General features: G+C 38.9%; 3 protein-coding genes across 4 annotated transcripts; all 3 read right to left on the bottom strand.

The window, feature by feature from the left end:
* Positions 2,387-4,454, bottom strand: LOC18614565 (serine/threonine-protein kinase-like protein At3g51990). The gene has a single exon (XM_007052370.2). It carries the CDS (start codon positions 4,222-4,224, stop codon positions 2,788-2,790), a length of 1,437 nt encoding a protein of 478 aa, XP_007052432.2. The 5' UTR covers positions 4,225-4,454; the 3' UTR covers positions 2,387-2,787.
* On the bottom strand, positions 7,336-9,009 carry LOC18614563 (acyl-CoA--sterol O-acyltransferase 1). The gene has a single exon (XM_007052368.2). It carries the CDS (start codon positions 8,574-8,576, stop codon positions 7,461-7,463), a length of 1,116 nt encoding a protein of 371 aa, XP_007052430.2. The 5' UTR covers positions 8,577-9,009; the 3' UTR covers positions 7,336-7,460.
* On the bottom strand, positions 9,206-11,341 carry LOC18614562 (acyl-CoA--sterol O-acyltransferase 1). Of its 2 annotated transcripts, none has more exons than XR_001927586.1 (2): positions 9,816-11,341; positions 9,206-9,668 (listed from the first exon to the last, which is right to left on the bottom strand). XR_001927586.1 is itself a non-coding variant. In XM_018119748.1 (2 exons), exon 1 carries the CDS (start codon positions 10,980-10,982, stop codon positions 9,867-9,869), a length of 1,116 nt encoding a protein of 371 aa, XP_017975237.1. In that variant the 5' UTR covers positions 10,983-11,341; the 3' UTR covers positions 9,206-9,668; positions 9,820-9,866. The 2 variants fall into 2 exon arrangements, 1 of the variants encoding a protein (XP_017975237.1); XM_018119748.1 differs by having other exon boundaries at positions 9,820-11,341.

The following is a 12,675-nucleotide window of genomic DNA, read 5'->3' as shown; positions in this document are numbered from 1 at the left end:
GTGCTTCATTAGTTCTTTTTTTAGATTTTGCTATTGTGTAAACATAAAAAATAAACAGTTTCACAAGTAAACACTGAATCACCAGGAGAGATAGTAATTACACCCATCAAAGAACAAAAATGAAATCAAGTGGCTTTTCTATCTGAAAAAGGCAGAATTGGAACTCTCAAAAGGCATCCAATTCCTCAGAAGGTGCCAATCACCTAAAAGACAGTAGAAGGAACTCTTGAGAATTGGGAGTGGGTGCCTTTCTTTTTCCACAAATTGGTAAAAACATTAGCACCATTTTTTACCCTTTTTCCATGATGATGCTTCTCTTCCTCACAAAGTGACACTTTTTCTTACAAATTTGATTAATGCAAGTAAAAAGCATCAAGCTCCGACTTCAAATTTTTTACCTCTAATTATTGCTTACGGTTAATATTTAAAGAAACCCAAAATTAGAGACTTTACAGTTTTGATCAAGAATCAAAAACAACCAATCCATTTTTCCATGGTTACTTTTGGTTTCTGTTTTTGTTTCTGTCTAGTTGACCAATAATTAGGGAGGTGGGCACATCCACCAAGTCACCCAAAGGAAAACTACATACGTACATACAACTGTAATGCATGAGATGAGAGATCTAAGCACATGAAACTGCAAGTACATGAGCTGTAAAGCCTTGATATTTGGAAACAAAAAAGGAATATACATTTTCTTGCTCCCTGCTAACAGCTAAAGACACATTCCCCTTACTCTCAAGTCTCAAACATTTGAAAACTTTGAAACCATTGTTGGGCTGGGACTGTTGGGAGTTCATCTTCTTCTTCTTGTCTTGATACTGGGTTTTTCTTTTAAAAAATTTGTCAGCACTAAAGAAGGGGTTTGGCCTGCTACGATAACTCTTAACAGAATGGAGTCAGGTTGGTGTTTGTGCAGTCCTTTTCTCGGACAGCAAAACTTTTACCTAATGCCCCATTGCTGCAACTGTAACCTATCGTATTATTCATTGTAAAATTCTTTAAAACTCGTAGCACAATGGGGGTGGAAAAGGGTGTGCTTGGATGCTTTGGAAGTGAATATTTTTCTCGAAGTTTGAGTTGGTCCTTGCCTTGTCGACATGAGCTCTGTTCAGATTCTCGTTTTCATTGCGTTTCAAATGGTTTTTCTGTAACTTTCAACCCAAAGAACCATTCCGTTATCATTTCATTTGGAACGGGACAATGACTTGAAAGGCTTTGCAGATTGATTGATCTAGAAGGTTATACTTTTTCTTTGGAATGATGACAATAAGATATGATTACTTATAAACTTATCCGCCAGTTCTAGTTTTTTATCTGGTTTAAAACTACAGTTCAATTTGGCAGACCAGTTTTCCAGGTTTCCTACCATCTTGGTTGAAGATTCAAACATGTTCACGGGCAGAAATCTGTGCCCTTTGATGGAAATCATCGGATCAAGTACTATATTATTATGATATTGCAATAGTAATAAGTTTGGTTGGTAATAATGTGATTCGACCAACATCGCAAGATCGGCAGAAGTCTAGAAGACGTTGGGGAATTCTAACTGGTTTGCCAGCTGTCTCAAGACATTTAGATTTGGAAACGAAGCATGGGTTTGTTGATCATCTTGATAAAAGACTCCGATGTAGTTAACCTATAATCCATCTGTCCAAATACTTGCTTTTGCTTTACCAACAATATTAGAACAATCTAATGGAAGGTTTCATACCCAAATCATGGTCAAAGCAGATGAGCTTCTGTAGAATCATGAAACTGGGAAATTGGATATGATGCTGCAGTTTCCAGGGAAGAAATGGGTTTACTGGAAAGGTTGAATTTTCTAAGGAAAATTCACCATCTAATCACCAGGGAGAGTGGAAATTCACAGAAAGTTCCAGCTTTGAGCAATTCCATATTGGCCCGCCATTGAAATAATGCAGTACTAATAATGCCTTTTGATTTCCAGAAATGAGATAAGACAATACCATCGAAGGAGGGAAAACTTCAAACCTAGTCTCTAGGAAAATGACACAGCAAAGCAGGCCCATCGGAATCAATTATTTAAATTCGTTTTGAACGTCGTTTTCATCATCAGTTTGGCTGTGTCTGCTTTGGGTGATATTATCTGATTCAAAATATGCACACAGATCTATCAAAGTAAACTACTTTTGGCTTAAAATCAAAGAACATCATGCTTCCAAATTCAAAGCTTGCGTATGCAGAATGGAAGCCTTGAAGATGAAAAATACCAGGATGAAAATTCCAGGAACAGTAAGGTATCAACTTGAATGCTTGGCCGCTTAAAGTTTGCAGTTATGTCTGAACAAAACCAAATTACATTGATAATTCATGTCATAAATTACATTGCAGCACTCGTTTTGGGGAACAAATTCCATGAAACTGAAAGAAGAAACAGAATCAAATTGTCGACCATATTATTCAAGTTATTGTAACAGCATGTTCGAAGTACAAAAATCAGTATTCAACTGATAAGTTTTGAATCATCTCATGCATGGATTCAACAGCATTTTCATTTTACATGAGCCTTGCAGCAAAAACAAGAAGGAAAAAAGATTAACAACCTATGAGTTGGACATTAGAAATGTCCCGATCTGCATATACATTGACAATGAAAACCACATTAACAATTGAAAGCAACTTGAAAATGTCAATCTGTTGAAATCACCGAAAAACGAGTTACCCACAAATATACATGAATTTGAGGTGCAAGCAAGAGAACCTTAGAAGCCTGAACTTTGCTCCATTGCCAATCATTTCAATGTATAAGTTTTTCTTGATGAACTAAATGTCACCTACGGCCTTAGTACTGAAACTTGATCGAGCAAAGGCATCATTTCTTGAAAAGAGCTCAGAACTTTCCCCAGCTGACTGATTCCGCCTCAAACCAAGAACACCATTCTCATTACCAAGGCTCTTCTGCTGACCTCTCCCATGGTTAACGTATCTTTTGCTACCAAATCTACGACTAGAAACGCTACTTCCTGGTTTTGATTCAGGCCTTTCAACCACATCAGCCTCTCTCCAAACTTCAGACTCCCCATCAACACCAGTCATGCCCATAAGTTCCATCAAGTTGCTGCTGAAGCCCAAATCTGAATAGACTCTGCGTGAGTCCCTCATGGTTTGCCTGCCAAAATTACCGTCCAAATTCTCCTGAGGATTTCTGAATTCGACAGGTCGCCCCACTGTTTCAACCATCAAACATGGATTGCTAAATCCATTCCATGAATGTAGAGGAACCAATTTGCTCAACCCAGTTAACCAACCAACCACCTCTTTCATTGCAGGGCGGCGCTCCCTGTAAGACCTCACACATTTAGCTGCTATGACAGCCAACTGCTTCCTAACGATAGGATCCTTAGGAGGTGCAATCCTTGGATCATAAACAGCAACAATCTTCCCTTTCTTTACAAGAGGAATTGCCCAATCCACAATAGAAGGCGGTGAATGTGCAACATCGATAGCTTTTCTACCACTTATAATCTCTAACAACAAGATCCCAAAACTAAAAACATCAGTTTTTGTACTCAAATTATCTGGGGTCACATAACATGGATCAAGATACCCAATAGTACCAGCTGGTGGGGTTGATCTAAGCCTGTAATCATCAACACCACACCTGAGTGCCAACCCAAAATCACCCAATCTTGCATTGAAATTCCTATCAATTAACACATTTGCAGATTTAACATCTCTATGAATAATTGGAGGTTTTTGCGAGTGAAGTGTTTCTAAGGCTTTGGCAACTTGCAAGGCTAATCGAATTCTTCGACCCCAATACAAAGGCCGTGAAGAATTAGAGTGAAGAACATCATATAATGTGCCATTACTCATAAATTCAACAACCAATAAACGATCTTTAGTGCCATTAGTAAAGCCAAGAAGGTTCACCAATCTGGGACTTTGAATCTTTGACAAGATTTCGATCTCGTTATCAGCTTCCGGGTTCGTTTCTTGGTTTCTCGAAGATGGTTTCTTGATGGCAACGTGGCGTCCCCTGATAACAGCCTTGTAGACACAGCCATGGCTACCTTTGCCTAGAAGCCTTTGGTCAGAGAACCCATTGGTGGCTGCTTCAAGGTCACCGTAATCAAACTGTTGGATCTTGATGGGTTTTTCCTGCTTGTTGGTGGCAGTTTTGGAAGATGAATTCTGGGTAGTTGTGGAGGTGGGGATTATGGAGATTGCTGATTCTGCTTTGCAAGAAAGGTAACCCATCAAAAAAAGTTTCTTCCTTTTTTTCTTTCTTTCTTTTTCGGATCTTCACGAGGCAAGAGGCTCTTGTGAAATGGGGAATTTGACGGTTTCACAAGAAATATGAATCAAAGAGTCAATATTTTTGTCATTTCATGGCTATGCTGCCAATACATGAAGAGGGAAAAAGTTCAAGGCTCTTTTCTATCTTGGGTTGAGGGGCTTTTGGGATTTGTAAAAATATCGTAGTGGCAAGTGTTTTGGCCTTTTATGTGGTGTTGGAAAGAGGAGAAAAATTTTGGGGTATGACCCGGGTGATGAGATGAACGCAGAGCCCACCAATTGGAATCCCAAGGATTTTTTAACCCCATAATTATGCCATGAATTGTGTATGCTTTACTTGTTGCTGATATTTTAATTTTGTTGTTCATTACATCAGATTAGCTGTATTTTTCTAGGCACTAGATTTAGTCAAACATTTAGTTATGCAGCATCTTTCTTCACCCCCCAAGATAAACATCTGATCACTAAGTCAATTTAGATACTCCAATGGTTCAAAGTTACCAAGGAAGAGCAGTAAAATGGAAAATTACACGTGGGATTTGGATGTAGATATGTGGTTTACATCCACTCTCTTTCCCTCCCTTTTCTCTTTCCAGTGGATTCCAAATACAAAGAATATACCTTGATTACGGACTTGCATTTGGACAAATGAAGATGTTAACTTGAGACAGAAAATGTGTATCTGTAAGATAAATGATTCAAGCTCTTCTTTGAACTCTTCAATTGCACTGTTTCCCCACTTTTATGATTCTTCTGTTTTGTCTTTCTGTTCTTCCTCTTTCTTTTTTCCTTTTTCCCTTTTGAATGATTAAAGTGGAGAGTCTTTAAGCAAGAGAACAGATACTACTTGCCATCAAGGGCTCTGGGACATCCCCACTTAGGATATAAATCGTGTTTTCTTTTCTTCGGGGGCAGGCTCTGGCAGGTAAATCACTCCATTGTTGGACCAAAATGCCTTTTGAAAGTAGGCACCAAACCAACCATCTGTGAAAGGTGCACCTTAACGAAATCAAACTTCTTAAACCCTAAATCTTGAACCTTGAATTATCACACGAGGAGTGTTCATTATTCAATTTCTTCTAAATGATTAACTGGCATCTATATCTAAATTATTACTCTGAATTTATGGCTTTGGATCACACTGTCCATGTTCCTTTTATCTGTTATAGTCATAACAGTCAGTTGCAATTAGCATTAAGGTAACAAACAGTTGTATGCCACTTGGCGCAGAGGTTTTTTCATGGTGCCGGGACAGAAACGACACAGACAGTAAACTCATCAATCAAAACTAATTTAAATGTTTGAGGCGCAGAGAAATAAATGAGACAGAGCTGTACCAAATTCCCTTCTCTCGTAACGCAATCTTGTATTTCCTCGTGAGTCTTACCTTGCCATTGTGGGATGGGGACTTTGGAGAAGACAAGGTGGGGTGGGATGGACGGTGCAAGGTAGCTTCCATAACCTTTTTCTGTAACTTTAAAACCGCAAAATGATCGAAGGGTTCACGAGGTTTTCAACAGGTACCACTTGCAGCCGACTCTAAAGAAACTATAACCCAAAATTCTGAATGGCAAATGCCTTGCATTCCCATGGTTTCACACATTCTTTTTCGATGCCATTGATCGATCTTCACCCTCAATGGGCAACAAGAGATTGGAACCTTTGGCAATATTTGCGGGGTTAAATTTCACATGCAAACACCTTGTGCTCGATTTGGATGATCCAACTATCATATATCAACAAACATATACTACAAGAAATGTTCGATGTTGCCTTTAGTGCTGTTCCTTGCGTATTCTTATTGTCATGAGAACAAGTTGGAATAGTTCTTGTCTTTGAAATTGTTATCTACTTGTCATTGTATTGCTTGGGGGCTTCCTTGGGAAGAAAAAGTTGTTTGTTTTTTCTGTACTGTTCTTTTCGTCTCTTTTGGGGCCATGGCAGAGAAGCGGATTCAATATTTCCATGTCCTGGACTCTCTTTCTGAAGAGGGAAAGGCATCAAATTCAAAAAATTTTCACTAAAAATCTTCAACAAGTTACTGCTACAGGCTATGGCCCATTCCAGGCTGCTGGCAGGTAATTTCATTTCTTCAGTCTTTCATGGCCAAAAGCAAGAAGTTTAACATACACAGGATACTTTCAGCATGCCAAAAAAGGTATATCAATGAAAGCCTCGTACATGTTTTCCAGGCTTTGCCATTCTTCTCCAGTGAGAAGCTCTTGATGTTGCCTCATTCTACTATTTAACAAGATGGTATGTGAATCATGATTCAACTTTTTGAATGGAAAAACCAAAAAGAAGAAAGAAAGATTGAAGTTGATTGAAAGAGCATCAACACAACTACTCTCCTTTATGTCATTCTGCAATTGAAGAAAAGGCAGGCTTGGTACATTGTAAACATTGTCAACTCTCAAGTCTAATCCATTTGAGTCCAAGTCCAGACAAAGTAAGAACTATAACAAAAGATAACAGCTTGGGCCAAAATTAAAGATCCAACAAAGATTGGGCTAGACCCTTAATTGGACTGCACCAACCCAACTTGAACTGGACTGGCATCTTCATGAAGGTTTTTGCTGTTAGAACCACAGGACTGCAAAATGAATATTATAAATTTTGTCTACAAGGAAATGCTGACCACCCAAAGTTTGCTTCATTCCTTACTAGAATTAAAAATGGTGTCATGGGCTCTGCTAAGTACCTCATCTCTTACTTATGTAAAGTCTAACGTCTATAAAGAGTCGGATAAATTTTGATATCTCTTATCTAATTTTTATTCCTTAAAATTCAATAGCGCATTTAAGAATTGAAGTCTATAAGCAAATTCTACTTTCTCTTCTCAACTGGGTTTTATTTTAATCGGATACAGTCTGACTAGCAAGATTTTGTAAGCTTTTCTAATCCAACTTTGATTTTCTTGCTAATTACTAATTAATTAAAGAACAGTTTTTGAAAAATAATCATAATTTTTTAATATAAATCTTAAATGATTAAACTAGTTATATCACACCGACCTGCCAAAATATAATTTATTGGATAGCAGGCTTTACCAATCTAATGTTTTTAAAAAAATTTCTCATTGATTTAATTAAATTGATAAACAAGGCTAATCCCACTTATAATTTTATAACAACAATTATTAAATATTCTGTTATGTATTTGACTTCAGAACAGTGTCCGATCAAACTCGGGACCTTCTAATTTGCCGACAAAAGCCGCAGTACTTTTTCACTTGCATTTTTCAACAAAGCGCCCACTTCCGCGTACTCTTCAAACGCTCTGACATCCACCTTGCACCGCGTGAACTGTGGGATGAACAGCCAGAGGCCCGTGCCCAGTACGAACACCACTGTCAACGGTCCTGTGACTAGCCACGGCAGCTGGCACTTGCCGTTCAATGCCTTCTTGAAAGCAATCTCTGCTGTCAAACAGAATCCATGGATGAGAAAAAACCAAGTCACCTCCCCACTGGGAGTCATCCGCCCCAGGTAGTAGAACATTAGCTCGTGCATGATAGCGGATACTGCAAACGTGGAGAAAACAGATGGGATCGGAGCCCACTTTCTGCCTATCAGAGTCGAGGAAAATCTGAGGGTAGGTTCGTACACCGTGGGGCGAAGGATACTGCTCACCATGAGATTCCATCTTTTGCCCCAGAAATCTTGCAGTGAGGTTGACAGGTACGGCTCATTGAATTGTGGCTCCAGCTCTAGTCCGGAAAAGGATCGAACCATGGCTGCAAGTATGGCTAGGATGATCTCGAGGAGGAAATATATGTGCATAGAGTAAAGAAGCATAATGATCTTTGGGTGCATGTACTCGCTGTAGTCATAGACCCGTACAATCATGGCCAAAAGTATACCCTTTATAGCATAGTTTACAGGGCCTTCCTTGGATTTTCTAGGAGATGAACTTTCTTTCTCATGGCCGTTCTGATGTGATTTTGATGATGGGTTTTCTTTAATTTGCCCATTTAGCTGTGATTTTGGAGGTTGGTTGTGTTGGATCTTGATTGGCAGGCATGCGACGGCCACAAAAAGTGGAAGAGAGGTATGTGCAGTTAAAGGACCTTTATCAAAAGCAAATAGTAACAGCTTGAAGGTACCAAGCCAAGCAACGAAAAAGGCTGTGACACCGCCAAGATGCGGCGAGGAGAGTTTGAGAGGGAGGAAGAGAAAGAGAGACACGACAGGGAGTAGGAAAATGAGTCTTTTGGTTCCTTTTGGAACCATCTTGCCAATGGCGTAGCAGAAGCATAGAGATGTCAAGACAGACAACCATACCTTGATGAAGCTGCTGATCTCACCCTCCATTTTGCTTTAACTGTCCTTAGTATCTTCCTGATCTTTGGTTTGTGAGCGATATGAACTTGACAAGCAAGGTCCCTTTCTTTATCCTTTTGGGATACTCTGATTCAGATTAATAAGCAGAAGGAAAGAGAACAGTGGCAGGGACTATGGAGGCAGAAGGAATGAGAAAGTCCCCCAATTTTAACTTTGGGGATCTCAGTTCTTTCAGAGTTAAATTCCTTTTTTTTGGTCAGAACACAACACATACAGTCAAAAATGTTGTCATATATTTTTAGAAAGTATGGTCTTTGTCTTCCCTGTGGGCAGAAAAATGTACCATTCCAGCACATTTTGTGTGAAGCCACCCCCCCCATAAAATTATTATTTTTACCACCTCAGATTATTGAAAAAAGGTCGTAATTAGTACAAACTTGAAGTTTATTTATGAATCCAATTTGACCCATACAAAGTTTAATGGTTACTGACTCGTTTTATCTTTGCAAGTTTACTAACATTTGGGTGGTGTTTCTGACTGCAACTCAGATAGGACCAAATCTGAGACAACACTTGGCAAAAACTCGATATACATAAAGTCAACAACCAAACATAACATCAATGTAAGCTCAATAACCCAAAGTCAGGACAAGGTAATATAAGAAAAGCAACTACCAAATGATTAACTTGGGCTGTTTCTGCAGTCTCCACATGGTACATTTTATAAGGACTTTCACTTTCCTTCTGGTTCTTGTTACAAATCATCATGTTTATAACAATTAGCATTACATATTCAATGATTCTGTATCATTAAAACATTTTACAAAATATAGCAACAGATATTTATGATGAAAGTTATTGGCAATGACTGATGTTTAAGTTGGGAAGTGTTCAGTTGCCAATCTATCTATAAGTGACTGCAATCCAACGAACCTTAAACCCTGTTTAGAGCTGTTTGCCTGTGTTGCAACAATCCTTAAACCCTGTTTAGAGCTGTTTGCCTGTGTTGCAACAATGTTAGGGAGCCATCAATATCATCAACCCCCTTTGTCAAGTCACTGTTCTTCCTTTTGCGAGGCAATTTTCTTGAGAATCTTTTCCATTTGGATTGAAACTCACAAGCTAAACACAAGAAAAGGAAACATCAATAGTTTCATGTGTTTTAACTTGTGTTATAGATCATACTGGAAATCACAAGAAAATCTAAAGAAATAGGTCAGACTAGCAAGTTTCACAGTGAGAAACACCAAAAGCTACAAAGTCTTTTACCTACTTTTAGGATTCCATTTGCTTGAGTCCCAGATACAGGTTCAGAACCTTTTATTTTGCTGACAAAATCCCAAGTACCTTTTCACTTGCACTTTTCAACAAAGTGCCCACTTCCGCATACTCTTCAAACGCTCTAACATCCACCTTGCACCGCGTGAACTGTGGGATGAACAGCCAGAAGCCCGTGCCCAGCACGAACCCCACTGTCAACGGTCCCGTGACTAGCCGCGGCAGCCGGCACTTGCCGTTCAATGCCTTCTTCAGAGCAATCTCCACTGTCAGAAAGAATCCATGGATGAGAAAAAACAACGTCACCTCCCCGGTGGGAGTCATCCGCCCCAGGTAGTAGAACATTAGCTCGTGCATGAGAGCAGAGACTACAAACGTGGACAAAACAGATGGGATCGGAGCCCACTTTCTGCCGATCAGAGTCGAGGAAAATCGGAGGGTAGGTTCGTACACCGTGGGCCGCAGGATACTGGTCACCATGAGGTTCCATCTTTTGCCCCAAAAATCTTGCAGTGAGGTCGACAGGTACGGCTTATTGAACTGTGGCTCGAGCTCTAGCCTCGAAAGGGATCGAGCCATGGCTGCACTTATGGCTAAGATGATCTCGAGGTGGAAATACATGTGCATAGAGTAAAGAAGCAATATGATCTTTGGGTGCATGTACTCGCTGTAGTCATAGACTCGTATCATAATGACCAAAAGCAGACCCTTTATGGCATAGTTTACAGCTCCTTCCTTGGATTTTCTAGTAGATGAATTTTCTTTCTCATGGCCGTTCTGATGTGATTTTGATGATGGGTTTTCTTTAACTTGGCCATTTAGCTGTGATTTTGAAGGTTGGTTGCGTTGGATCTTGATGGGTAGGCAAGCCACAGCCAGAAAAAGTGGAAGAGAGGTATGTGCAAGCAAAGGGCCTTTGTCAAAGGCAAATAGTAAGAGCTTGAAGTTACCAAGCCAAGCAATGAAAAAGGCTGTCACACCGCCAAGATTCGGCGAGTAGAGATTGAGAGGGAGGAAGAGAAAGAGACACACAACAGGGAGTAGGAAAATGAGTCTATTGGTTCCTTTCGGAACCATCTTGCCAATGGCGTAGCAGTAGCATAGAGATGTCAAGACAGATAACCAGACCTTGATGAAGCTGCCGATCTCACCCTCCATTTTGCTTGTGTATTGTATTTAATTGTCTTTAGTATCTTCTTGATCTTTGGATTGTGAGAAATATGAACTTAGACATGCAAGATCCCCTTCTTTATCCTTTTGGGATACTCTGACCTAGATTAAGACGCAGAATGGAAGGGGGAAGTATAGAATATGGAGGCAGAAGAGATGACAGAGTCCCCCAAATTTTCACTTTGGGGATCATAGTTCTTACAGAGTTAAATTTCTTTTCTTGGTTAGCACACAACAAAGTCAAATCTGTCATATATTATCAAAAGGTAGAAATTTTGCTTTGGCAGTTAACTTTCATTGGGACCTCCCAACAAAAATTAGTCATTTTAGAAAATTTATTTAATGAATTTGAGCCAGACACGTTTCCTGTGTTCGTTTAATGATTACTGAGTCGTTTTATCTTTGCAAGTTTACTAAAATTTGGGTGATGTTTCTGACTGCATCTCAGACAGGACCAAATCTGAGACAACACTTGCAAAAACTCAATTGCATAGAAGTCAACAAACCAATATAAACTCAATAACCCAGAGTCGCGACAAAGTAATATAAGAAAAACAACTACCTGGGCTGTTTCTGCGGTCTACACACGGTAAATTTTATGATGGTAATCATCCTTCAGTTAAAGAGAAATACATTATTTAGATAATCACCAGTAGGACTTTCACCGTCCTTCTGGCAATAGTTACAAATCATCATGTTTAAAACAATTAGCATTACATATTCAATGATTCTGTATCATTACAACATTTTACAAAGTATAGCAACAGAAATTTATGATGAAAGTTATTGACAATGTCTCATGTTTAAGTTAGGAAGTGTTCAGTTGCCAATCTATCTCTAAGTGACTGCAATCCAACGAACCTTTAACCCTGTTTAGAGCTGTTTGCCTGTGTTGCAACAATGTTAGGGAGCCATCATCTTCATCAACTTCCTTGGTCAAGTCACTATTCTTCCTTTTGCAAGGCAATTTTCTTGAGAATCTTTTCCATTTGGATTCAAACTCACAAGCTAAACACAAGAAAAAGGAAACATCAATAGTTTCATGAGTTTTAACTTGTCTTATAGATCATAGTGGAAATCACAAGTAAATCTAAAGACATAGGTCAGACTAGCAAGTTTCACAGTAATAAATACTGAAGGCTACAAACTCTTTTACCTACTTTTAGGATTCCATTTGCTTGAGTCCTAGAATAACAAGGCAAAAGCATTCAACTAATGTTACATTCATCGGTATGAATTAAATATTGTCAAATGATATTTCTGATGAAAGATTAAGGGTAGTATTTAATCTATCTAACAAAGTGATGCTGGCAACTAAATACAACTGTATCAAAACACATAATTATCCTAGAAATTTCAAACGTTAGAACATAGCTATGGCCTTGAGCCGTTCTTACAGGAACACTGGTTGTACAACAAAGACCTTGATGGGTAAATGTAGCATCTTACAGAAGATACTATGAGAAACGTATAGTTTTTCAAATTGTTCCAAGATCAATGGAAAAGGAATTAAATAAATGCATTCATCTAGATGGCTTTATAGACTAGCAAGACAAAGTCTTCAAGATAACAGAAGAGCTGATGGTAAGAAAAATATGAAATTATCAAGAAGAAGACCAGTTGAACTCAGAATATTTCAGAGATCTCATGAAGTGAAATTTTTGCAGTCCAATTCATAGAA

Source organism: Theobroma cacao, chromosome 1 (assembly GCF_000208745.1).
Source record: "Theobroma cacao cultivar B97-61/B2 chromosome 1, Criollo_cocoa_genome_V2, whole genome shotgun sequence".
Taxonomy (NCBI): domain Eukaryota; kingdom Viridiplantae; phylum Streptophyta; class Magnoliopsida; order Malvales; family Malvaceae; genus Theobroma; species Theobroma cacao.
The sequence above is the reverse complement of the archived record's forward strand: the minus strand, read 5'-3'. Positions and strand labels throughout refer to the sequence as shown.